This window comes from Trachemys scripta, chromosome 21, assembly GCF_013100865.1.
Source record: "Trachemys scripta elegans isolate TJP31775 chromosome 21, CAS_Tse_1.0, whole genome shotgun sequence".
Taxonomy (NCBI): domain Eukaryota; kingdom Metazoa; phylum Chordata; order Testudines; family Emydidae; genus Trachemys; species Trachemys scripta.
This window is the reverse complement of record NC_048318.1, coordinates 9,149,554-9,176,423: the sequence shown is the minus strand read 5'-3', so window position 1 is coordinate 9,176,423 and position 26,870 is coordinate 9,149,554. Positions and strand designations below refer to the sequence as shown.

The following is a 26,870-nucleotide window of genomic DNA, read 5'->3' as shown; positions in this document are numbered from 1 at the left end:
CAGTGAATTTAAAAAAAAAAAATCTAGCTTGTGAATGACCTGTTTCTCCTTCAAACCAGCATCACAGCCCTTTGTGTCCTTTTTGATCTGAGTGGCCATGATAGCAAGTGCCCTCAGAGGGGGGAATTGATGTGAGATTTACCATAGTTCTTACTGTCAGTTTTCTGCTTTGTCTCAGAGTATCTGGACCCTCTTTGCTGAGAACAATCTCTCCCCCAATGCTCTTGTGGCTGTGTTGTATCACTTTGTCCAAGTGGCCCAGAATAAAAAGGCTAATGTACAGCAGCGGATATATGCTCTCCATGCTGCTGGGCTGTACTTCTTACTGCTTGAAATCCCAGGTAAGTAGATAGACCTGCCTTTCTGGTCTTGCTAGTGTGGCTAATTTGGCTCAAGCTGTCTGGACAGTGCTTTGTTCATAAGAACATGAAGTGGGATAGGAAATGGCTGTTGAGCCATTCTCCTCTATAGTTGTGTGGATGTGCAGTGCTGGAAAGTTGCTATAGTCTTAGTGGTTTGGTGTCCTATGTGAAACAATTTGATGATCTCAGTCCAGGTCCTAATTGCCAGACATCTTCATCAGTCTGTCCCCCTTATTGGCAGTTTTAGCAGAGAGGCCTGAATGTGACATGGAGATTGAACTTCTCCGAGGGAAGATTGTACTGCCAGTGCTTGTGCTGTACCTGCTTTGTAGATAGAGAGGATTTAGCTCACTAGTGCTTTCAGGCTGATCATGAAAGCAAAATTCTTTTATTAAAATCAAAGGTCATCAGAGTTTTCTAGCAGACTGAATCTATGGCTGCATCCTTTTGTGTTTTAAGGCTGATGTGCATTCTAGTTAAAAGTTTTGTGTTAAATAATACAGCAAATTCCAGATTGGCTCGTTGTCCTGTTCTGTAAGCACCAACTGAGAATGTTTTTGCTGATTTTACTCCTTCCTGCAATTTAATTTTGTTAATTTAAATACTGATTTTCATTTTCTGAACCTCAAGTCACCAGGATGGCGCTCGTGTTCTAGCCATCTGATTGTGCTAACAAGTGGAGCAGATGGCTGAATAATTTTATGCTTTTCATGCATTTGTATTTTGTTCTGAAAATGGCTTAAATCCTGATCTGTTTTGTTTCTGGGCAGGCAGCGTAGCTAATCAGGTGTTCCATCAAGTGATGTTTGACAAATGTCTTCAGACCCTGAGAAAGAGCTGGCCTCAGGGATGTGAATTGACTAGGAAAAGGAAAAAGGATCATGCTAAAAGCTCTCAGGCTGAAGCAAGAAGAAATAAAAAGAAAGGAAGGCCAACCAGGAAGGAGAACTTTGATGTAAGATGATGTTCATACAGTATCTTCAGATACAGTACCTTTATGCTCTCTATTAATTCATAAATCAGTAGGAAACTTATTTAGTTTCCAAGTCAAAATGAGACTTCTCTTATCTTCCAGCACTTTGCTCTCTCAACCTTGCATTCTGAAATCAAGCTGTGTTCTTTTTACTTTGAACATTGTTACAAACTTCTGAAAAGCCAGGCATGCCAAGTTAGCTGGCAGTTTCTTTGATGATGAGTGAGTTGCGATATAAGAAGGCGTACTGTTCTTCAGTATATTGTTAACACGTTCAGCAGCATATAGACAAGTTGATGTTAATCATGAGTGCAGCCTGTAGCTGTCTTGTACATTAAAGAGAACTAGAGGACTAAGAGTATTCAGATCTCTGTACCAATCTAATGATGGGAGACTAAGGGCTAAATACTTGTAGCCTCTTATGAAGTGCACCTCTTGAAAAGTTCTAGCTTTTCTAAAACCTTCTTTGTTATATTTGTTAACATTTAGTTGAGTCCTGAACTGGACATCAGAAATCTGAGGGAACATGAGGGCAGGGTCATGATGAGAGAGGGTGGAAAAGAATAGGCCGAGCTAGGAATTTGGCTTTGTGTACATCAATATCAGAATTCAGACGCCCAACCCTGCTTCTGCAGGGGTTTTTGTTTGTAAACTCTCAGGTGGGAACAAGCTGTGTGAGGCTTTTCTGTGAACCCCCTTCTCTCTTTTCCCAACTAATACTAAATGCCTTTAAATATTTTGAAATAAAATATTTGGTACGTCGGATACAAATTCCAATCCTGCTTTACTATTAATTAAGTAAATTCTAGCCTCAGAGTTTCTGCATAGTACAAATAAGAGTTTCTGCTTTCTAAGTAAAAAAGCGATTGTAGCTATGATAAATCCTGGTTCTGTCTTCTACCAATCTAGATGGATGAGATTTTTGAAGAGGATGAGGATCAAGAAGAGGAGATTTATTTTTCAGCACATGACCTGCTTCAAATTCGGGAAGCCATCTTTTTCCTCCTGAAAAACTTCTTAAGACTTCTGCCCAAGTTCTCTCTGAAAGAGAAACCGCATTGTGTGCAGAACTGCATGCAGGTAACTAAGGGCTGGTCCACACTAACCCCCCCAGTTCGAACTAAGATACGCAATTCAGCTACGTGAATAACGTAGCTGAAATTGAAGTATCTTAGTTCGAACTACAAGGTACTTACCGCGAGTCCATACGCGGCAGGCAGGCTCCCCCGTCGACTCCGCGTACTCCTCGCGGAGCAGGAGTACCGGTGTTGACGGCGAGCACTTCTGGGATCGATTGCTTATTGCTGAACCCGGAGGTAAGTATAGACGTACACTAAGACTACTAAGGACTCAGACACACAGACAGATCCTCATCACTGCCCCTCACATAACTTCACCCCTTTGCTTTCTTGCAGACCTTTGTTGAGTTGACAAGTTTTGAGCCTGCAGTGCATGAATTCGAGTTTTCAGGAACAATGTGAGCTATTACTTCTTAAAGTTTATACATTATTTGGAAGAGGTAAAACGGTGAATATATTAAGTATTATTACTCTGTGGATGTTAAAATGAAAACAGTGATTTTTCTCTAGATAATATTGGAATGTGTGTTCTTCCTAATTTACATAGAAATGATATTCAGTGAATTTTAAACATGTCTTTCCAGTTAATACAGAGTATGTTTGGTCACTTTATTAAAGTAAATAAATACCCAACAGTAGATGAAGCCATCGCAATGTGTTCTTTTGTTTAGGAATATTAACCAAGCGAAATACGTCCCAGAGTTGGCCTATCATGGGCTGCGGTTGCTGTGCTCCCCGCTTCATGGTGTAGAAAATAAGGTAAAAGTCTTGATAGAATCTTTCAGGTCTTTATTTATACATCGAAAAGAAACAATTATTTTCCCCTTTAGCAGGTCACTTTCATTATATATGTATGTTTCTCAGTTGGAGATAGGCTTAGGTACCTCTTTTTCCTCATTCCTATGTCCTTTGACTTCTCTGATGTTTTGTTGTCTATCTATACAGCATAGTTTAATGAAAACATTTTGGTAATTGTGTTTCAAAATCAGGATAGCTTTGTAAAGTTGCATCTTTTTATTATCTTAGCGCAGAGAATCTGAACAGTTACTGACTTGAACTGGCAATTCTTTTGCTTCCTGCTAGGTGGTGCTCTAATTCTATCTGTTAGTAGTCTCTGTGGCATTGTTTGGTGATAGTAGACAGTGGGGATTGTGGGAATATTACACTCTGTGGTAAACAGGATTAATGCAAATTGGCAGAAAATTCTAATCATAGCAGAAGTCTACAGCTTGGCCTTTTTTATTATTTTATTAAATCAAGCACCCCGCATAAATGCTTAATTATTTGTATATTGTACCTGTTTCCATAGAGCATGTGAACTTACCAAGTATCCATGTTTTTCTGGATTGTAATACAATGTCAAGAGGCCACTAGTGCTCATTTTTCAGAGTTTGAATCCTCCTTTCTATCTCTTCGCTTTTCAGGCCCCTCAGTCAAATGATATGAATAATAGGGACAGTGTGACAGCTAAATTATGGCAAGCAATGGAATGCCAAAAATGTACCTTCTGCACCATCAGTGCATAAGGAAGCAAAGGCATTTAATTTAAGGTGTTTTCTGTGAGAAAATAATGAATTTCCCCAAATTCTGTGGATTTCTGTTTTAACTGATTCATAGAGTTTAAGGCCAGCAGCCTGACTGCCTATACACCAAAGGCTGTTAAATTTCAACCAGTTACTCCTATATTGTGTTCCACTTGAAATTATGCACCTTTTTAACTTGATTGCCCTGCTGGAAAGTAATGTTTTAGGTCTTTTCAGGCTTGTATGACATCAGTTAGGGTAAGTATAACCCCAGTATAAAAAAGATGCTCTCTGTGTATGTAGCTTCCCTTTTAAAGTATTCTGTTCGGATTTTGTTAGGGAAAATTGTTTAGTATGAACCTGCTTGGATTATTTTATTAACCAAGGCAGAGGGGTGTTCTAGTTCCTGTACCTGTTGCTGAAGATCAGCTGATTCTGGGTGTCTTTTTCTTTCAGACTCTTCACCGTATCTTCCATCGTCTCCTTAATGTCATCCTCATGGTGGAAGGGGAAGAAGGATCCAGGCATACAGCCCTTTCTGTCACACCACAGGTTATTGGTGCTAGGAATCAGGGAATAAAATTCATCAGGTGAAGTACAAAGTTGTTGGGTTTTCCCTCTGGCATTATCTTACTCTTCATTGCTAGTTAATAGAGGGGTTAAAATAACTAAGGCTTATTCTGAAGCTGTTGTGTATAGGTGAGGATTAATTTCAATTTCTGTCATAAGAGCTAACATAGGACTTGTCTTCGGGGGCGGGGGACGGATGACACTGAATGTTGAAAAGTGGGATGGGAGGGCAAAGATCTCCTGTTTTAGACTTGCAGCAAATTGGGGGGATTTTAGTTCATTATCGAGTGTGGTGAAGGAGACATTTAGTTAGGAATTTATCCTTTAATTCTCCAGTCATCTTTCTGTTTGTTAGCTTTTTGCTTTCATTTGTGCTGTCCCTTATACTTGGAACAATATCCTACTTTTCATCTGCCACGGGCCCGTTCTTTCCTCAAACCCTATTCTTAAAACCTGTTCCTTACAGGAATCTTTCTTGTATAGGCTCTCCATCTTTCTGTGCATCCCCTACCTGTACTGCTGTCCCTTATCTTGTCTACTATAGAACGCAGGTGTTTGGGACAGACAGGACATATCTAATTCTGTTTTGCAAAGTGCTGTTAGCGTTTTTAGCTCTATCTAAATGATTGTTTAATTGCAACTAACTGGTGAGGACTTGGAACACTTGGGTACTGGTGGACTTAGTACCAGAACTGACCCAGGTATGGAGCTTTACGATGTTATCCTATGCAGCAGTCACAAGAGGGTGAGGGTTAGCTAACTGTTACATGGAGTTTGTTTTTAGTACACTACTTCTAATGTGTTGCTTTTGGGAGCAGCTGCTATTTCTGACTTCCTCTTCCTGCACTTTGAAACAAGAATATTTTAAAAGCACAGTTTATACAGAGACCAGTGAACAATATTTAACAGTCAGAGTAGGAATAAGGAAGCTCTGTGTACAGCTGCCTGTCTGAATGTAGGAGATGGCCTTGTGCTAATTTTTTGCTCCCTATTACAATAGCAACCTGTTATAAGTTGCTTGTTTCTGTTTTGTGCAGCTCTATAGTAGACGAACTAAAGGAAGTCGCCTTTCCTGTGCTCCGAATCTTACTCCAGCATATCTGTGCCAAGGTATGTTAGCTCCTTTTTATATCTCGGATCTAAAGACAGTGGCACTATTCTTGGATAGACTGTGATGCCTGTGAACGAACGTGGAGAATCCATTTCCTTAACTTTCACTGTTTAAAAAACTTTATCACCATGGCTCTTCTGTTGGGTATTTTAGTATGTCTGAGATTCTTGTGACAGAGTGACTCTTTAGATCCGTGTAAGTGTTTTCAAACTGTCAAAGTATGGCACGAATCTTAGCAGAGAGAGTTTCATGGACACTTCTCCACTGTTCACAATTGCTTGTCCTTCTATTGACATCTTTAACAAAAAAAAAATTAAAATCCTGTGACAAAGCAATTACTTATGTGGCCAAGTAAAAATAGAGAAACATTTAACATATATGTAGTTACTGTCAGTGTGACTTTAGTAGCTAGAAACAACATAACAAGAACATAAGAATGGCCATACTGGGTCAGACCACAGGTCCATCTAGCCCAGTATCCTGTCTACCAACAGTGGCCAGTGCCAGGTGCCCCAGAGGGAGTGGACCTAACAGGCAATGATCAAGTGATCTCTCTCCTGCTATCTATCTCCATCCTCTGACAAACAGAGGCTAGGGACACCATTCCTTACGCATCCTGGCTAAGGTTTACAAGAGCCCTGTGACCAGCCAGCTGTCCATGGATCACCCTTTAAATCAAGATCAAGTTTTTCCAGTCTTCAGTCGCCTCGGGAAGCTAGTATTATCACCGTTTTATAAAGGGGGAATCTTTGCTTTTGACGGTTTGAGAGTTGCCCGAGGCCATATGTTGATCCATTGGCAAAGACAAGCTTAGAATGCTGGAATTCCTGATTGACAGTCCTGTGCTCGAACTGCTAGGCCATATTACCCTCTTGAATAAACTGATATTTATTCTGAGGACTGAAATGCGTTTTAGCTATCATAACAGACCATCCGAATATTGGTCTTGGCAAATTCCCTTGTCCTTGTATTTCAGGTCCCAGATAAAGCTGACTATCGTACCTATGCCGCGCAAGCCCTGATGCAATTGCTGAATAAGCTCCCTTGTGCAGAGTATGCTGACTTTATAGCTTGGCTTTATAGATACTCACATAATACCAAGGTAAGTGTATATCCTATTTAATACACCAGACCTTTGGACAAAGCTGTATTTTGAGCATGTAAAACACTATATAAGTACTAAATAGTATTTTTCTTATTGCTGATGGCTCGTAGCAACTAGATTACAGCTGTGATAGATGTCTCGGTGCTTTAACACTTCCATAATAGAGAATCTTGTGTTCTTCACTTCCATAGATTCCCTACAGAGTGTTTGCCCTTGATGTAGCCTTAGCTCTGTTGGACCTGCCGGAGAGGAAACCGGACAGCTCCTTGTCTGTGGATCATCAGAAGCTTCTAAAGCACAAGTTTCTGGTGCAGGATATGGTGTTTGGCCGCTGCTCAGACAAGGCACCTATGGTCCGCAGCAAAGCACTATCCAGTTTTGCTTACTGTCTGGAAATGAAAACTGCTACTACGTTGGAGAGTATACAGGAGCTATTACAAGGCAGTAAGTATGGCAGCCGAATTCAGTATTGCTAAATGTCTCTTGAATTTTTGGGGGAATAATTATTGGGAGATCAAAGATCTAATTGTCAAGGAATTAGAAATCTGGGCCGAGGTCCCTCAGGTGTTATGACAAAGTGAAAGGGTAGATGTGTCTTGTTACTCATTACAACTTATATTTAGAAAGGCTTTATTGACAATATGATTGTTTTAAATAGACTCCTCTGTGTGATGACTTTGAAAGACATTTACAAACTACTAAATGACTCATTTAAAAAATAAATAAATTCCTCATTCCTGACACACAGTTATATCTTCAGAAACCTTTAGTGTCTGGGAAGTTTAAATCTCTCCTGTTTAGCATTCTAAACTTCCCATGGTGTGATAAAAGCCAGATGGCTTTTATCCTATTCTTAGATTACCTGCCTGATTATTTTTGGAAAGAAGAAGAATCCTGAATGGAATTATCTCGTTTGAATCTTTTTCTTCTTTCTGCAGCTTCTGGTCATACACTTTTAGACACAAACAACTGCCCTGAGAGTTTTGTAACCCACACAGAAGGTAAAGTCTTCTCTTATAAATGTTTCTTTTTCCTCCACATGCCTTATGTTCTCTACAGAGAAATAATTTTGATATATGAAATCTTGGGGGGGTACATAACATTCTCCATTTAGTGATGCGCCACACTGTGCAGAGAACGTGTCCTTTTTGTATGCTCAATCCTTTGATTTACTGATTTTTTTTTTCTTTTCTTCTCTTAGCTCACTCCGACCATCCACTGAAGACTCTTCCGACTTTCAAGACCATTGAATTGACCAGGGATGGTGATACCACTATGTTTGATGGTACGTTAAAATCACACTTGTCTTTTCAGCTGATATTAGGTTTTGGCAATGTCTAATGGCAATCATATCCTCTTATGTGTATTCAGCATCTAGTTTTCTATACAAGTAGACAGATATTTCCATGGAGATTTTAGGTTCCACTTATATGTAATGAGGGGAGAAGTGGAATTTTCAGTTTTAAAGAAATTCTATTTCCATTTAAGTCAGGATGGACCACGCTGGAAAGTATATCTAATCTTGACATATTGATGTTCATTTCTACTGATGTGGCAGAAGCACTTGTCAAAAAACAGATTAATTACCATCTCTTTTGGAAGGAGTAAATTAGGTGGATTGTAACACTTGTAGCTCCATCGCTTATGATAATATTAATAAAATCTCTTGCTTCAGTGCACAAGGAACAAATATGTTTTCCCCACATAAAATATTGCACTTCTGACTAGGTGCATTATGTGGGAGTGGAATTCACTTCTCTGCAGCATCAGGTATTGGCTAATGCTGAAAGCAGGTTATGAGGGTAAATGGACTGATGCAACATGGCTAGCCACTAGTCCTAACTTGTCCACATAACAGAAATTAGTGCACAGCTTGGCAGCTCAGCATGTATCACATTATTAACTTCTTGGAATCCCTCCACTGGCTCCTTTTCTTTTTCCACCTCATGTTCAGGCATCTTGTCCAGAGCTTTTGGGAACTGCACAGCTGTACCCACATCTTTGCTCTCATATTTATTACTCCTCCCACCACCATTCCCTTTGTACAGCTAATAATCCCACTTCACTATTCCCCTTGTGTCCCTCATGTATGTCTTTGTTACTTGTCCCATGCTGCTCCCTACACAGGAACTCCCTCCCTATCTCAGTGTGACAGGCCCCCATCTTCTCTATTAAAATCCTTCCTTAAAACCAATAAGAATCCACTCAGTAAAACATATGATATTCTTATAAGTATTACTCTCTCCGATAGAAATGCCTCTAGGCCACTCAGTGTATGATGTGTTCTCTATTTAGGTTGTAGGCTCCATGGAGTAAGGAGTGTGGCACTTAATAAAACAAATTAATAACAATAACTTAGTGCAGTGGGCTGGCTGTGCTTGATTGGATAGCTGGAACACCGGGGACATGTGAGCCAGAGTTGAGGTACATTAGCAGAGTTGTCTGGCTGCATTATACTTGACTCAGGCCTGTGCTAATTTCTTACTTACGTGAGGACTACACAGTTCAAATATTTGAGAAAGAAAAGAAATGTTAAGCAATGTATTCAAAATGTGACCAAACCCATATATAGAAGAGACAAAAGAATACCGGGTGTTGGCCCAATGGGGCTACTCCTGGGGGAATTCTGCATCACTGCCTGTGTGCAGAATTCATGTCCCCAGCAAATTTCTTTGCTTCCCTGCAGAAAAATGATTTCTGAAGGGGAAGCAAAGGAAGCCGCAAGAGTGGTCACGCAGGCAGGTTGGTTTGGGTGCCTGGAGCAGCCAGTTGAGACATAAATCACCGCCATGGGGGAGGGGAAGGGCTGGGCAGTCATGCAAGAGAGAGAGAGAGAGACTGTCCCTCTCGCTCGCTATTGCAGCACACTTGGCAGGGAGGGGCAGAACTTTGGGGTATTTCTGAGGAGCGAGGTGTCGGGCAGGCTCTGTCCTCTCAGGCAGAGCAGAGTGTAGCAGCCTGCCTTTTTAGGGATTTGTTCCCATTGTTCTTAGAGGACTCCCCCAGGAGTATAAAACAGGTGTAAAAGTTTTAAGGCTCCTTTACATGGCCAGAATGGTGTGAAGGATAGTATGGCCTTATAAATGCTTAAGGTGCTTTAGTGATTAAAACTGGTCTAAATTTTTGGACTGAAAAAACTTCTTATCCAAATGTACTCCATGAACTGTTTGCTACTGACCTTTCTGGAGATGGTCAGTAGCCCATACAAACTGTGAGTTTGATTCCTCAGCCCTCATTTGTTCTTCAGTTGCCTATGATGTAACCCTGAGCATCTGACTGTATATATTTGTTGACTAAGAGGGATAGCTCAGTGATTTGAGCATTGGCCTGCTAAACCCAGGGTTGTGAGTTCAATCCTTGAGGGGGCCATTTAGGGATCTGGGGCACAAATCTGATCTGTCTGGGGATTAGTCCTTCTTTGAGCGCAGGGGTTTGGACTAGATGATCTCCTGAGGTTCCTTCCAACACTGATATTCTATTAAACTAGAAATAAAGGGTCAAACCTTGCTACATTACTATTCTGAAAGGGAGTTTGGGGATTTCCTCCAATGCTCCCCACTCCAATTCTTCATCCATTGTATTGTAGTTTAACTAAATTACCGAAAGAATTGAAACCATTCGACCAATAAAATATGAAGAATTTTACAGAATTTTCAAATATTGTGTGCATATTTGGTGCAGAATATTTTGATGCAGAATTCCCCCAGGAGTACAATAGGACTAATGTATGTTACACAGCATGCAGTGCATGATGTGTACTACATCATGTTCGTTCCCTTTCTAGTCCTTCTCTGCCTGCTGAAGGTCACCTTGATACTGTTCCCGTCCATTATGCTGAAATGCTCAGACAGTGCCAGTTGGCAAGAGCATGATTATCTTAGCTAGTTGGTTCCCCCTGCAATAGTTTAGTTTGTCATGGACTGACCTCCCCAGAAAACTTGTTGCTACTAATTGAGGCAGTATATCTCTGTTCCAGTAAAAGAATCTGATATTACCAAGCCATCTAGCAGCTGAAGTCAAGTGGAGAGAATAGCTGCCCATTAAAAAAGGCATTTAGGGCCCAATCCAAAGTCCATTAAAGACAGTGGAATGATTCCCATTGACTTCAGAGGGCTTTGGATCAGGCTTTTACTGACCAGAACACAGAAGCACAGTGCTCCAAGCTAGACATGTATTATAGAAACACTGTTTAATTGGGGAATCATTTTACACGGAGACTTTGCAAAGTATACATAGAAGAAGATGAACATGTAGGAAATTCCACTATAGGAGCTCTGAAAGATAACAGCAGGATTGAAACTAATTTGCCAGAACAACCAGTTTTAATGCTGGAATGCTGATAATTCTGTGTGTCAAGGGTGATAACTGACAATATAGGAGCCTAGTTACATCTACCAATTAATAAACTCGCTGGTAGACTATATAATTTCCCCTAATCACGTGTAAAAGTTTGTTTCAGTATGGGCAAGGAAAATAAAGCTTTAGGCCTAATTTGCATGTATAGGGAGCGGAAGTGTTCTTCTGCTTCCACCAGGACTCTTGAGTTCTATTTTTGCTCTGCCACTGACTCTGTGACTTCATGCAAATCACTTGACCCTTCTATGCCATAAATTTCCCGTCTGCAAAATAGATTTATTAATACTTCCTTCATCACAAGGGGTTGTGAGGTTTAATTCACTAATGTTTGTAAAGCATACTGAGATTCTAGTGTGTAAGGCTTGTAACCCATCTTAGATTATTTCCGAGCAGTTTTCTCATGTCCCGCTACCCAAATCTCTGTCCCACAAACAGCATAGTTACCATCATACAGACTTCCTTGAGAGTTTTGCACGGTTTTAATTTGATAAGGCTTTTGAGGTTAAAAATGATCTGAGGGCGCTTTATAAAGAAAAACAATTGGTCACAAATTACATATTCTCTTTATTTTTATTTTATTTTTCCAAAACGTTTAGAAATGCTACAGAAGCAGAAAAAGCAATAATAATGGGGGATTTAAACTATGCTCTTGCCTGGGTATGCGTTGCCTCAGGGAAGGTTGCAGAGATTTCTAGACATATTAAATGACTGCTTCATGGAGCAACTTGTCCTGGAACCCACAAGGGAAAGGCAATTCTTGATTTAGTCCTAAGTGGAATGCAGGATCTGGTCCAAGAGATTAATATAGCTGAACCGCTCGGTAATAGTAATTTAGAATACTCGAAGGGGGGAAAATACCAAAGAAACCCACCACAGTAGCATTTAGCTTCAAAAAGGGAAACCACACAAACATGAGAGAGCTAGTTAAATGGAAATTAAAAGGAACAGTCACAAGGGTAAAATGCCTGAAAACTGCAAGGAGACTATTTAAAAACATCATAATAGAGGCTCAAACTAAATGTACACCCCAAATAAGAAAAAGAATAATAGAACTAAAAAAATGCCAACATGGCTAAATACCAGAGTGAAAGAGGTGATTAGAGACAAAAAGGTATCCTTTAAAAATTGTTGGTGTAGCCATGTTGGTCCCAGTATATTAGAGAGGATGTAGAGGTGATCCCCACATCTGAGCCATTCCTTTTTGGTGACAAATTTGAGGAACGGTCCCAGACTGAGGTGTCAGTAAAGGAGGTTTTGGAACAAATTGATAAATTAAACAGTAGCAAGTCACCAGGACCAGATGGTATCCCACAAACATTCTGAAGGAACTCAAATATGAAATTGCAGAACTACCAATTGTAGTATGTAACCTGTTGCTTAAGTCAGCCTTTGTACTGGTTGATTGTAGGATAGCTAATGTAACACCTAGTTTTTAAAAAGGTTCCAGAGGTGATCCTGGCAATTAGTAAGCCTAACTTCAGTACCAGGAAAATTGGTTGAAACTATAATGAAGAACAGAATTACCTCTGGGAATTCATGCCTCACCAATCTATTTGACTTCTTTAAGGGAGTCAACAAGCACGTGGGCAAGAGTGATCCAGTCGATATAGTATACTTGGATTTTCAGAAAGCCTTTGACAGTGTCCCTCACTGAAGGCTTTTAAGTAAAGTAAGCAGTCAAGGAATATGAGGGAAGGTCCTCTCATGGATCAGTAACTAGTTGAAAGATCGGAAACAACAGTAAGAATATATGGTCAGTTTTCACAATGGAGAGCAGTAAATAGCGGGGTGCCCCAGGGATCTGTCCTGGAACCAGTGCTGTTCAAAGTGTTCATAAATAATCTGGAAACAGTGGTAAGGAGTGAGATGGCAAAGTTTGCAAATGATGGATAGTTAAGTTCAAAGCTGGCTGCAAAGAGTTACAAAGGGATCTCACAAAATTGGGTGACTGGGTAACAAAATGGCAGATGAAATTCAGTGTTTGGTAAGTGCAAAGTAATGGACATTGGAAAAAATAATCCCAACTATATACACACAATGATTGTTTCTAAATTAGCCGTAAAACCACACGAAAGAGACCTTGGAGTAAATATGGATAAGTATAACTTGGTCAAAAAAGAACTAGATAAGTTCATGGAGCATAGGTCCATCAATGGCTATTAGCCAAGATGGTCAGGGATGCAACCCCCTGCCCCTAAACTTCCAACTGCCAGAAGCTGGGACTGGACGTGGCAGGGGATGGATCTCTTGAAATTGCCCTGTTCTGTTCACTGGCACTGACCACTGTCAGACGCAGACTATTGGGCTAGATGGACCATTGGTCTGACCCAGTATAGCCATTCTTCTGTACATAACTTTCCTTTCAGGATTTTACCTAAAATATGAAAACAATACAAATATATTTAAAATTACAAATAAAGTATTTGAAAATCAGTTTTTCTTTGGCTTACCTGCCAGATCGTGTGTGGTTTTTCTTTCCCTGTCAACAACTCATGCTCAACAGAGTGCGGAGGTGTGCTCTACCTTGTCAGAGTGTGCTGCTTGCCCTATCGGTATCTCCTGGTGGTGCTGCAGTCTCTACCTGTGTTGGATCTCATGACTCTCTTTCCATGCTTTCCCTGGACAGGGAAGGAGATCATGGGTATGCTGAGACTGAGAGCAGGGGATGAGAAGACAAATGTCAGGAAGTCTGCACTCCAGGTATATTCTCTACTGAGTACTGTGTGCTATTAATATAAACATGTAGGCTAACATCCTGCAATGAATTCATGCAGTGATCTGCCCACATGGAGCTCATTGATGGATCATGGCCTCATTTTTCTGCTCCTGCAGCATACAGGCAGGTCTTTCAAAATGCCTTCTCCACTTGTTCCTGATAATTGATGAGTGAATAATGCAAGCACAATGATGATGAAGAATTCTACCAGTACTCTCGTTGAAGATCACTTGTTCCATCATTTAGAAATAGGCCTTCTTTTCAAATGTCAGTAGGCTTTTAATTTAAGCAACTTCCTTATATAAATTGAGGCATGTTAGTTGGGTAGTTAGTCAAGAATTCATGAACTCATTTACAAAGGAACTGGATTTTATCCAGCTTCGATTTTGGAGTGTGCTACTTTAGTTTAAAAAAAAAAAAAAATCTTAGAATAACAGGCAGTTGGTCTTGAAAGAGACTGTCCTCTTGAAATCTAGTCAGTTTAAAAAAAAAAAAATGAAAATAGTTAAGCATATAATCCTGGCCCCACAGTTCTCTTGATAGTTGATTTATGCTTTTACAAATGTATTGTTTTGGGTCTTTAGAATGTTTTCCTTTCCCTTGTTACTGTGTGATGACCCACACAAATGCAAAGGGAAACTGATTGTGACTGTACAGGGGGAAAGGTGAAGCTAACTTTACCTAAGTGCTGTTACAAAGCCTGTTCACTTTCAGTTTTTGTGTCCCCCAGTGTACCTCTAAGTCTTGGGATTTACTGTCATGGGGACCAGTTCTTCTCCCATTGAAATCAATAGGAAGTGGATTGGATTTTTCATTGGCAGCCAAATGTGCACCCATTGTATTCCTATCAGTGTTGTCATGGTGATTGATTTCTAGGTCTTCATGAGTATTTTGAAGCACAAGGTGATCCCATGTACCCCAGAAGACTTGTCCACTCTTCAAGATCGCTGCCGGGACCCTGCCGTCTCTGTACGGAAGCAGGCACTACAGTCGATTACAGAGCTCCTTATGGTGAGGGGAAAGAATGCACAATATTTATCAAGACTGGCAGAGTATAATTTTATTTAAAGGGGAAAAAAGAGGGAAAAGACCTCATAAATTACTAGCCACTTATTTCTCCACTGAATTTCTTTAGATTGATTTAACTTCGTTCCCTATGACATGAAAGACATATCTTACTCTTACGCATAGTTGTGAACAACATTAGAAATTTCCTATTGCTAAAAACATCTCTTTTTGGCTCTGATACAGCTCTCCTGTAGCAAATTGGTACGTTTGTTGTTCACCTTGTCAGGTTAAAAAAAAAAAATCTGAATCGTACTGAGATTGCAGTATGCAGATTGTATCATTGAAAGATTTTTCCTGCTTTGATATTTATTTACAAAAGGTTAGGAAAGTAGGATAAGAGCACAAGTTTTTTTAGGCACAGCTCACTACTGCTCATTTTAAGTGGCCTGTTGTAGTGCTTTACTCTGTGTCACACTGGTTTTAGTAAATAAATATTACAAACCTCAGGTCAGTAGGAATAACTGATACCTTGATCATGAATATAATATTCAGCAATTCCATGGTGATGAAGAGATTTAAGGCTACTGGTCCCATACATTGTAAGACTTCAATATTGTTCCATCAATACCTTGGAAACTAAAATTTCTTGAGTCTGTCAGCATGTCTCGGCTCTCATTAATCCCACCATAGCATCTGAATGCATAGAATCTGAATTACTGGCTTCAAAGTATTTCTAATAGGAATTTTCGTCTCTTTAGACTCAACACAATAATGTTATGATACAGAAGGCCTGGTTAACAGGTGTAGTCCCTGTTGTGATGGACAATGAGAACTCTGTGCAGGAAAAGGCCTTGGATTGCCTTGATCAACTTTTGTTGCAGCACATTAAACACTATAGTAAGTTCACGCATGAAGACCGAAACCAGACACTGGCCTGGGATCTCCTTGCCCTCATCACTGCAGAAAACCAGGAGTTGAGGTAGGTCAGTTGTACTGCCAATTCCAGTCAATAAAGAGGAGTTTGACTCGTATGTCGGCCCCTTCCAACTCCGTGTTTCTCTAGTCATGTATTGCTGTTATGATGCTTGTACTCATATAAAAACACATGAAATGTGTCCAGCTAACCCTGTGTCAGGAGATTATTGATTGCACTGTAGAACAATAGTAGCTTGTTTATCGGTTAGAGTAGAGGACTGGGACACGAGTTCAGGGTTCTGTTCCCATCTGTCACTCACTTTCTGTATGACTCCAAACTTTGTGCATCTGTGTTTACTTACAGTTAAAATGTATTTAATAACTATTGCACAGGGATGTTGTGAGGCTTAATTAATTTTTAATGAAGCACTTTGAGATCCCCAGGTGAAAGATGTAATACAAGTACATGTTACTATTAAGTGATACTGTCAGTGCTAATGTGGGTATTGTTATATTCTAAGCTTCTTGTGTTGCTCTACCGGTTTAATGGGCAGGGTATAGCAGGCCTGAAAATCAACAACCAGTTATTTCTATGTTGGCAATTGGTGAGCACAGCACAATTCTCCCGTGTATTGGATGTTTTAACTTTATTGTCGTTGATGCCTTTTCCCTGAACTCCAGTCTTTGAATGGGAGAATGACATATGTGGTGTGTCTTTTTGGTGTATTGCTAGGAACTTGGACTGTTAAAGTTAATTGAGGGTGTGGTGATGAGAAAATTAACCATCTATATATTTATAGAGATCAGAGTACATGGGGTTTTTTTTTCCCTCTTCATTCTGGTGACAATATGTTACTTGTCTTATGACTAATAGGATCTTACTGCCTTTTGCAGAACGCTGTGGGAAGTAGCAAAAGAGATGAGGTGACACACAAAATGACAGGGACAGAACACTGATTAAAAGCAGCCTTATGTTTATTAGTCAACAGCATGCAATAGATCTTAAATAGAAAACTGATCTGTCGGTCGTGCTGTCTTTCTGGCTTGCAAAATTATTTTACCAGTCTAATTTTGGCCCTTGTATATCATACTTTGCACATCCATAACACTTTCCAACTGAGAATTTCAAAGCACTTGATAAACATTGAGTTTCAGAATTCCCCCAGCAGAAGGAAGGCAAGTATCGTGGTCCTTGTTTAACAAAAGAGGAAACTTTGGCCCAGAGAGGTAAAGTGAATTGCCTAATGACACAGAGTGAGCTTCCTCAGAGATGGGGGTAAACCCAGACGAATAAATCCCAGTCCTGTCCCTTAATAACAAATTTATCTTCTTCTTGGCTTGGGGATGTTGGCTAGAAACCGCCCACAAAAAATCTTCCCTTGCTGGATTCTTCTAGTTAAGTTTTCTTGGCTATAAGCATACCAGACACTGGGCCCAATTTAGCAGTGACCTGAAATGTATAGTGTTACATCCATGTCTATGTGGCAGAAGCTTTGTGCGCACTTGAATTATGAATTGGAATATGGGTGTAAATATTTGAGGTTAAATGTAGAATGGAAATCCTGATTTGCTCTGAACAATGAGAAGTAAAAGTTTTTTTGAATAAATAGCCACCAGCCGGCAATGTCACCAGCTTCATTGTGTTGCCGGCTGTGTGAAGGGTAGACTGGCTAAAATTGCTGGTCCCTAATACAGTTCCCAAGACTAGCTGTTTTGTCTGTTGTGTGCTTATCTCTTTTCTCTTTTCTGTTTTCCTTGCAGCCGTTATTTAAACAAAGCTTTTTATGTATGGTCCCAGAAGGAGAAATTCTCCTCCACTTTCATAAATAATGTAATGTCACATGTGGAAACAGAGCATGCTGTATCAGCCTGGATGCTGCTCGCAAAGGTAGCAGGTTCCTCACCCAAGCTGGATTACTCCAAGATAATTGAATCCTGGGACAGTGTCAGCAGGTGTGTGCCTCTATCTTAATCATTCGGCAATAAAGAGACATACAGGGTGGGCCAAGAGAACGATCTCCTCTTCCTGCCTCTCCACAGGTAGAGTGCTGTTTGGTGACTGCTTAGATCAAAGTGCTTAATTTAAGCTAACGGTGCTTCCATCTAGGAGAGAAGCAGTGGCCTGCAGTCTTGAGGTAGAACCCGATAAAATCCAGTACCTTAAAGTTGCCTTCGAGCTTTATCATGTTTTCATTCAACCTGACAGTTCTGTCTTCAGCATGCATAATCCAAATGAAAGGATTTTCTGACTCTAGTCAGTTTTTCTTCTTAGATTAATGTTTCTATTTGTCCCCTTTACGGCCTTTCAGGCAGCAGAATACCAGCACTGATACCGCAGGTCACATCCTGTGTGTAATTGGCCATGTTGCGAAGCATCTCCCCAGAAACACTCAGGGCAGGCTGATTGGTGAGTGCCTTGGCGTGGGTCAGTGTTCAGCTTTGCCTCCTAGCTCCACTGTATTTTTGTCTTTCTGTTAATAGTCAGTTAGCATGAGCACTCGCCTCAGCTAGGTGTTTGACCTTCTTTTCAGATGATATCAAGTGCTGGCTGAAGGAGTTTAAGTGTCCCCTGGAGGTGATTAGTCCAGCTGTTGAAGCTCTGCAGAAGCTCTGCCATGCGTACACAGATGCCCCTGAGGAAGCACAGGTGGGGCTTCGAAATAGACTGTTTTAAAAGTGTATTTCACACGTCTCGAGAAGACGGAGACGTTTTCTTCTCCTGAAAATGCTGGTTTCTTCAGCGCACAAAGGAAAGAGACTTCTGACTCTAGAAAATTGCACCTCTGTTCTGTTTAACCATCTTTATTGGTATATCATACCAGCACTGGCATACACCTAGTGTGAAAGATGGGTTTGAGAGAGCTGCTTCTTTTTTTTTTTTTTTTCAAGAGGATGTTTTGCAATTGAAATCTGCTGAATTCACTACCTACAGTAGTGCCTGTTTTGATACAGAGTTTTGTGATTTGGATGATTTTCCAGTAGATTATGTTGAGGCTACAGACGCATTCCATATATGCCACCATAGATTAAGTTGGTCACTACCAACCTGCTGTGGACTCAAGTGAAAGTAGGTGACAGTGTTCCGCAGACTATGTTAATGGAACAACTTGTGACAAAGCTAAGGCAAGCTGGGAAGGGGAGCAGGTTGGTGTAAAGATCCTTCTTTTATAATGAGGTCTGCAGAATGGGGAAAGCTGGGGCGATTCTAATTTACTGGTGGAAAATTCTGCCTCCCTTTTAATTTTGCCACCTGGTTTCCTTTCCTTTTTATGGCCCATCTGCCTGTTCCATCTCAGTATCTGGGAAGTGGGCTATCTTTAGTAGCTAAGTTCTAGAGCTCACCCTAAGCAGTGTTGTTTTAAAAGAAAAAAAAAAAAAGGCTAAATTGGCATGAGTTTTCCCTCAATATTAGACTCTTCCTACATATAGATTAATTTCCTTTCCCAATATTAATCACATCTACCTTATGATGGTGTCTTAGACATCTACCATGGGTAGCCAAGTAAATAGCTTGAGAAAATGCAGTAACCACACTAGCTGCTGTAGGCAGCACTGTGCTTTGCTGAGATGCTGTTTAGTAAATTCCTATAGCAATGTGCTAAAGCGGGTTCTTCTGTTTCTATCATTGGGAGATTGTAAGATTCATAAAGCAATGCCAAATGAAGACAATTGACCCTTTCTGCCTAGATACCAACAATCCCTAAAACCTAACGAGGAAAATAACTGTTCAGATCAGATGTTCTTTTGCAGATTTTACCTAGATTTTGTTTGCAGCTGATTCCTGCAGCTAGATTGTTAAATAAAGACTGGGACAAGTTTTTAACCATAGAGAAACTGCTTAGTGTGAGGGAGCTGAGAGAGAGATGTTATTCATTTCAGAGTCTAGAAAAAGGTTTTCGTTTACCAATTCAGGACTAATGCATGGAGGATGTTTTACCCATGATGCATTTCTTTAACAAGCACTGCATTGACTTGCCTTCATCTTGAAACAGAAGCTGCTGAACCAGGTATGTGGAGATCTAGTATCTGTCTGTGAGAGCTACATCTCCAGTATAGTCCTCAAAGAGGATGGAGCAGAGCAGCTGCAAGAAGACCTCTTGGTAAGCTTGGTATCCTTTCTGTACTGATTGATCAAAGAATTCATTTGTTCCCTCTTTAAAATGATTCCATGATTGTCCAGCTGAGCTGTGTTCTCTGGAGTACTCTGCCTTGTACATTGATACAGGATATTTTTGTTGTGGGTTTTTTTTGTTTGTTTGTTTTTTGGCCGTTAGCTTACTTTTCTGATATTTATTATGGAAATAAACATGAATTAGAATCATATTTGTTTTATAAATATTCACTGGAATAGTTCATGAGATGCAATACTTTGTTCTCCTGTGAGTCCTAGAGAACAGCAGGCCCAGGCCAGTCATCACAAATTTGTCACGGTATTACACACAATAAGAAGTAGGGCTTGGAAAGTAGACTGCAAGTGGGAAACTTTCCTTGGTGAGTGGGACAGCCCAAGCCATCAATTTCTACAGAATCTAGCCTTTCCTTATACTACATACATACATAAATAAATAAAAACCTCTTTCCAGCCCTTATGGTAATGAAAACAACACTCCAAATGTGATCAGTGCGGTGACCTTTTCTTTAATCTCAGTGGCTCTACATCAGATGTGCTTGTTTTATGGGAATTTGTCAGCAAATTCAAGTCTATGGATTGAAAGTCAAAATAGGCTCCTTCTGATTCATGTATTGCCACCACCGAAAAGCATTCTGTAGACAAAAGGTTGCCCTCATTTAGACCTGTGCAACCCCATTAACTTAAAATTAGAACCTCAGTTAGATCTGTGCAGCCTTATTGCTTTTACCTGGGATGCACAAATGTAGCTGAGCTCTCAATTTGAAGGCAAAGGGGTGTTGCACGGGCGACCCTTTCAATTGGAATACGATTTATCCTGTTGATGCACAATCCAGAACAGAATCCACTTCATTCTCCCAGAGTTGTGCTGGTTTGGCAGGAGTGGCACTAGTTAGAAGTAGTAAAAACTCTGTCAACTCAAGTCAGCAGATATGACTTTAATACACAGGGAACTGCTTTCAGTAAGAGAGTCTCGTTTTCACATATTCACTTGTCAGAGCAGTCCATTCTTAAAGGGATCTAGTCATCATTTGCATCTATTGGAGGCTGAAGAAACATAGCTCCTCTATTCCCTTGCCACTCTTACTTTCTCCAATCTTGAGGTTTCTAGAGAGGGGAGAGTATCATTAATTTACAGTTATAGGGGAAAATACTAAATCCCTGTGGTATTTCTGTGAGTACATGTCTATAGACTCTAGTGTGTCAGTGACTTGATATCATTCCTAATAGAAATTTTGAGTGATGCTATAGAAAGCTATAGAATAGACGTGATTTCCAGAGTTTTGGGGAAGTTGCAGTCATTATACAAATGCAAAAGGCATCATGTCATTGCCTTCATTTTTGTTTTTTGGGAAAACTAGGAATTTAATTGTCTGTTTGCAACTTGTCAATAATAAATGTCACCACTGAACTTCACCGTGTAGTAGGGACAGGTCTAAAGGAACTTGGCTCTCAGCAGTTAAATAGTAATGAATTAGATGTAACTGAGCCTCATACAGGCCTACATCATGGGTGATGCCTTCCCTTCTAAAGGGCAGAGGGAATTTGAAGCTGTTTTGGAAGCTATTGAAACATTGGCTGACTTGGGTAACGTGTGTGGAAGCTTGTTGATTTAATTGTCAGCCCTGCTGTTACCTTTTGACAGTGTTGCTTTTCTCTTTAGGTGAGACATCTCTTCACCTTGGGTGAGACTGCACAGCTATGTCCAGCCAAAGTGGAGAAACGCATCTTTCTTTTGATTCAGTCTATTCTGGCTTGTCCTGTCAATGTAGATCAATGTGAGGTCCTCCCTTTACTCTTACATTTGCATTTATGAACTAAAACTCTCTGGTTTTGAGGGTATTTTAATTCTTGGTCTGTTGTTTCCCAGTGTCTAGTCCTCCAGATGGTGAGGAACTCCCAGTTTCTCAGCCACTGTCCCAATTCAGAGGATCTGCTATGCCCTCAGTGGTCAGAGCCCATGCGTTCATTACACTGGGTAAGAGCTGTCCTGTCGTGGGAATAGATGCTATGTACCACTGATTCCTGCCCTTTTCTCTCTTCTCACGTTACAATTGCTACAGCTTTTCTGTATGAGCTTAGACCCAGACATGAACTGTATTCAGTGTTTATAGTGCTGAAGCTCCAAGCATTCAGATAATTCCCTGTAGTAACAATATGCATACACCAATAAAAATATTGGAGTGGGTGAGAGTACATACTGAATCTATTAATGCGCTAGCTTTATATAGCTTTACCATACCTAACCAGTGAGTAGCAGTTAGCTGGACCTGAAGAGCCCTGCAGACTTGTACCAACCTTGTACTCTTGTGAGCTTGGTGGCATCTGACTATGGAACTACATGATGCACAAGAGGCTCACTAGAGGGATGGAGGGAATTCAATGCTTTCCAGAGCAGGCTGTGCTTATACTTCCTGTGTGGTCATGGACATGGCACTTCTCTAGTGTGGGAATAACATTACTTCCTCACTTAGGTACCTCATGAGACTCAATCCTTTGTTCTTAAAGAGCTTAGAAACCTTTAGAGGTGCAAAGTATTAGTGTTATTTTAAGAGGCTTCTAGTAATGTTACTGGGGTGGCTCTTTTCTTGTTATGCATAGGACATTTGGCTGCACTCTTAGCTCCCTATGGCCCTTTGGGAAAGAGGAAACGGGGTTACTAGATCCATGATCTAGGTCTCATGTTTTCTCAGAAGAGGGATGGGACAATCTTCCTCCTTGATTACCTTTCCCTTGAGGTGGGTTGCGGGTTTCTCATATGGTCTCCACTAAGACGTTCTTGCTTTTATTCCCTTGTTTACTTCTTGCTCTCGCTATTTTCTGCTTTCATTTCTCCTTGGCCTTATTTCTCTGTCCATGTGTTTTGACTCAAATGCCACCAAGAGGAGGTGGAAAGATAGTCCTGAGGGGTGAGGAACTGTAACATTCAGAACCCCGATTCTCTCCTCTCTATGTGACAGGTAAGCTGTGTCTGCAGCATGAGGATCTAGCAAAGAAATGTGTCGCAGCCCTAGCTCGTGAGCTAGAGGTGTCTGAGGATGTGGCCATTCGCAATAACGTCGTCATAGTTATGTGTGACCTGTGTATCCGCTACACCACCATGGTGGACAGGTACATTCCCAACATCTCCATGTGCCTGAAGGACCCGAACCCCTTCATCCGCAAGCAGACACTGATCCTGCTTACCAACCTTCTGCAGGTGACTAGCGGGCTTTGGCTAGTTCTCACTACATTCCAACAGCCTCCATCATACAGAATCCTAGCAACCTGTAAAATGGATATGCAGCTTTCAGATTGACTCTAAAATATCTTTGCAATCTACCCAAACTTTAAGATGCACTTAACAGTAAACTGTTCCTGCCATAGTTTAACTAGGATGAATAAATAGACTTCCAGCATGGTAGTTCAGCAGACTATCCAAATGATTTTCGTTCAAGGTTTGTCTATCTTGTTGTCTTTTCTTGTTTTCTTGAATCTGCAATTTCACCCCCAGTAGATGGGTGTAACAGGTGTCCACCAAGCAGAAGCAGGGCACTAATCTTCTCTGGCGACCTATCAGTTGTGGTGTGGACATCAATATGTGAGAGGCAGAAGATAGTCTACCCCCTGTTTAATAATGTATACTAGGCAGGCAGACTACCAATGTGTTAATTCATGAGAACAGTGTAGAGCAATGCCTTATTGGCACCTCAGCATTGGAGTTGAGATTTTCTCTGTCTTCCCTTGTTCTGCTAACATTTAATGGTAAATCAGGACACCTGCTGCTATGGTATTTAAATAAATGTACTATTTTCAGAATTAAGGAATCTTGAGCTTTATTTTGTCTGCCTCCTGTTACAACCCAGAGGGTGTATCTAGGTGCAATCTGAAGAATCAAGTAGGGTCATTCATTCCTGGTTCATGCTGACGTTTCACTGTCTACTTCTTTCCTGTAGGAGGAGTTTGTGAAGTGGAAGGAGTCCCTGTTCTTCAGATTTGTCAGTTCTCTGGTGGATCCCAACCCAGATATTGCCAGGTAGGATACCAGTTCTGTAAACTATCCAGAGAGCAAAGCAAACTGAATCTCACATCCCAGCTGTTAATTCTGAATGTAAGAGGGAAATCTCCATGAGAAAGCTCATGTGCTCTTTAATCTTTGCCCCCTTTCTCCCTAGTTATGCCCTAATAAAATTTTGAAAGTGGGAATGGAGGAGTGGGAAACTTCACTCTGAGCTTGAACTCATCTGAAAGTACACACATGGCAGGAGGGAGAACAGTGAGCGATACAATTTGTTCCCTCTTTCATGTGTGCATGGAACTGGGTACTGGCCTCTAGGTCAGAGGACATGGCTGGGGAGACCAGTTACTCGTTCCATGTGTCCAGGGAAAGCAGACGCGGGCCAGGGAAATAATGGAAGTAGTCATTGGGAGCGAGGAAGAGGGTCCAGGGAAGCAGTTAATGTCTAGGAGAGGGAACATGTAGGGCCATTCCAGACCATTGTTCATTTAAAGCCCCAAGTCTGCTTTATAGAGCAGGCAGGGCAAGACTCCCCTCTTTCCCAAGCCCGTGTTGACAGGTGTTTGGGGTTATTAGGCCCACTTCCGGTGGATCAAGAGACTGAGTTGACTGAATGGGTGACTCAAAAGGAGGTTCCAGGCCCAGTCAAGGAGGAGCTGCTGGAAAGAGCTGCTGAGAGGATGAATTCAGTCAGCACACAGTCCCCAAGAAGGAGGGCTGTGCAACCCCTGAACTGGAGGGGAGGAGAGTTCGCAGACCATAGAGGCCAGGATTTAAAACACAGTCCCCCTAGATGTAGAGCTGTGAAACCTGGAACCTAAGGGGAGGCCAAAAGGGCTCTTTAGGGAACCAGATGATATTTAATATTCCCTCTCTTCTGGAGTTTAATTTTTTAAAGGTTCTGGGTGTAAACTGGAAGGAAACTGAGGTAGGGTGCCAGAAGGGCCACGTCAGGCCACAAGAGAGTGCCCTAGGGTGGCACTGCCTACAGGGCAGCTCTGCCCTTTTTATCTTGTCATGATTTACATACATGAGGAAATTTGCAACTTTGAAACAGGTGTTCTAAAAACTGCCCTCCCACTTTACATAGTAGCCATAGGTTACAGTTCAATACTTATTTTTGCATGTTGCTATTCATTTTCCTTTTAAACATCATACCACAGCTTGAAGATCTCCTGCCATACCGAGATACACCAGGGATCCTGCAGAATTAGCCTGAAATCTGAATTGTTTGGCTTCTGTGGGCTTAGAGGTCTTGATTTTACCCAAACGTAGTTCAGAAGATACCATAAGTTATTACTGTTTGACACCCGTTTTGGCCTTGGTGCGGTAACTTGGTGGTTCTGGTCTCGTTCTTAACGGATGGGTGTTAATATATTGAGCTCCACCGTATTTGATACTGACATACCCTTGTTGTCAGTCTCAGTAGGAAGGGCAGTGACTGAGTGAGATGTGGAGAGATGAACTCCCTTGCAGGTTGCTCCTCTAGGGAATGGATGGGTAGCTGATGCGTGCAGCGGAAGCTTGCCCAACCACTGCCACTGTCCCTGCCTACTCCAAATAAATTGAGGATTACAGCCAGAGCCATCAGTCTGGGGCTGTTCATGAGCACTTTTATAATGTTCAGTCCTGGCTCTTTCCAGTAGGTGGCGGCATTGCAGCATCGTATTCACAAGGCGTTAGATACGGAACAATAACAGTTTCTGTTGGGAGCCTGTATCTGGGCATTCATATTCAGCAGGTGCACACAGACAAAAACTCTTTATTCCAGGCTGGGATTGACATACAGCTCTTGGCCTTGCAATGACTAACTTTGCAAAATATATAAAATTGGATTTTTGTTTAGTTTTCTTCCCTCTGAGTTCTGGGAAGTAGAACATACACACGCTTTGATTTTCAGCTGCTGCTTTGTACTCTCTTGCCAATTAAACAAATTTGTCACGTGCACATAATTGGTGACTTTTGATATGGGGAAAGGAGAGAAGGGGATGACCTTACATACACCCCAGTCATAGGCACGCCAGAAGGTAACTACCGCTCCTCTACATTAACAGCTTCTCCGGTTTTATTGTACAGTAGATTGAATTCTGTTTGAATCCTTGAAACAAAATACACTTGAATCAGCACAGTTACTGATTCTCTCAGATCAATACTAATTTTTTACCTTGTTGGGAGGGAAAACAACCCTACAGACCTGATAATTGCTCCTTTTTAAAACCGTTAACGTTTTCTTTTCCAGTGACCAATTTAAAGTACCAGAATGAAAAGGTTTCCTTGGGCAATGATCTGCGTTGTTTCAATGCCAACACAGCTGTTTACATTTGAAATAGTAAACTTAACCCCACAAACCTACGGGCAAATAGGGTTAATGGTCTGACCGCCAGTAGGCTCCCAAAGCACAGTGTTTCATAGCAAAGGTTCAAGCTTTCTTCTTACCTCACCATAACGTGCTTGGGTTTCGCCTGCACGTGGTCAGTGAATGTTCTCACTGACTACATAAGCTGCAATTGCTAGGCACAGCCTGCTGAGCTGCTGACTGAATGATTTGGCCTTCATTTTAGCTCTCACATTCTTGCCTTAAATCACATCTGTAACAGTTGCATGGAGAGCTTATTAATTTGGGCAGCCTGCTCAAATGGGGGTGAACTTTATGAGGCCCTTAGGACTTGCTTAGGGAATGTATTTAAAGGTGAGCTGCAAGGGAATTTTTTTTTTTTTTAATGGCTTCTGCCCTTTTTTCCTTTTATGATTTAATAAGGCATGGAAAAATGTGGTTGGGAGAGTTGAGAAGTTTTTACTTGCTTTCTAACTTAGAAACAGCAAGTCTGGTCTTCCCTGGTTTTGCAGGTTTATTCCTGGATGTCGGAGAGCATGTTTGTGAGTTGTCACTCTTTCGTATGTGGAATGGGAGTATCTGAATCTTTAACAAATGTCTAAAATGCTAATAACTGGAGTTAAAGAGCTGATGATAAAAATCCCTCCCCTTAAATAGCTCAGGTTTCACTCTCTAACTCTTGCAATGCTAG

The 26,870-nt window shown here is 41.0% G+C and overlaps 1 protein-coding gene across 2 annotated transcripts in view; it reads left to right on the top strand.

The window, feature by feature from the left end:
- The window catches only part of NCAPD3 (non-SMC condensin II complex subunit D3), a 40,285-nt gene that overhangs the window by 593 nt on the left and 12,822 nt on the right, over positions 1-26,870 (top strand). The window contains exons 2-23 of one of the 2 annotated variants that reach the window (XM_034754747.1): positions 179-341; positions 1,133-1,317; positions 2,245-2,415; positions 2,751-2,812; positions 3,086-3,173; positions 4,394-4,527; positions 5,545-5,617; positions 6,595-6,720; positions 6,915-7,167; positions 7,662-7,724; positions 7,925-8,008; positions 13,706-13,779; positions 14,672-14,806; positions 15,562-15,782; positions 17,480-17,671; positions 18,028-18,125; positions 18,250-18,365; positions 19,711-19,818; positions 21,511-21,625; positions 21,718-21,825; positions 22,808-23,046; positions 23,783-23,862. In XM_034754747.1, coding sequence (XP_034610638.1) covers positions 1,165-1,317; positions 2,245-2,415; positions 2,751-2,812; positions 3,086-3,173; positions 4,394-4,527; positions 5,545-5,617; positions 6,595-6,720; positions 6,915-7,167; positions 7,662-7,724; positions 7,925-8,008; positions 13,706-13,779; positions 14,672-14,806; positions 15,562-15,782; positions 17,480-17,671; positions 18,028-18,125; positions 18,250-18,365; positions 19,711-19,818; positions 21,511-21,625; positions 21,718-21,825; positions 22,808-23,046; positions 23,783-23,862 — 2,693 coding nt within the window. In that variant the 5' untranslated portion in view covers positions 179-341; positions 1,133-1,164. Of the gene's footprint in view, positions 1-178; positions 342-1,132; positions 1,318-2,244; positions 2,416-2,750; positions 2,813-3,085; positions 3,174-4,393; positions 4,528-5,544; positions 5,618-6,594; positions 6,721-6,914; positions 7,168-7,661; positions 7,725-7,924; positions 8,009-13,705; positions 13,780-14,671; positions 14,807-15,561; positions 15,783-17,479; positions 17,672-18,027; positions 18,126-18,249; positions 18,366-19,710; positions 19,819-21,510; positions 21,626-21,717; positions 21,826-22,807; positions 23,047-23,782; positions 23,863-26,870 lie in introns of those variants that run through there. The other variant, XM_034754746.1, reaches the window with a different exon arrangement.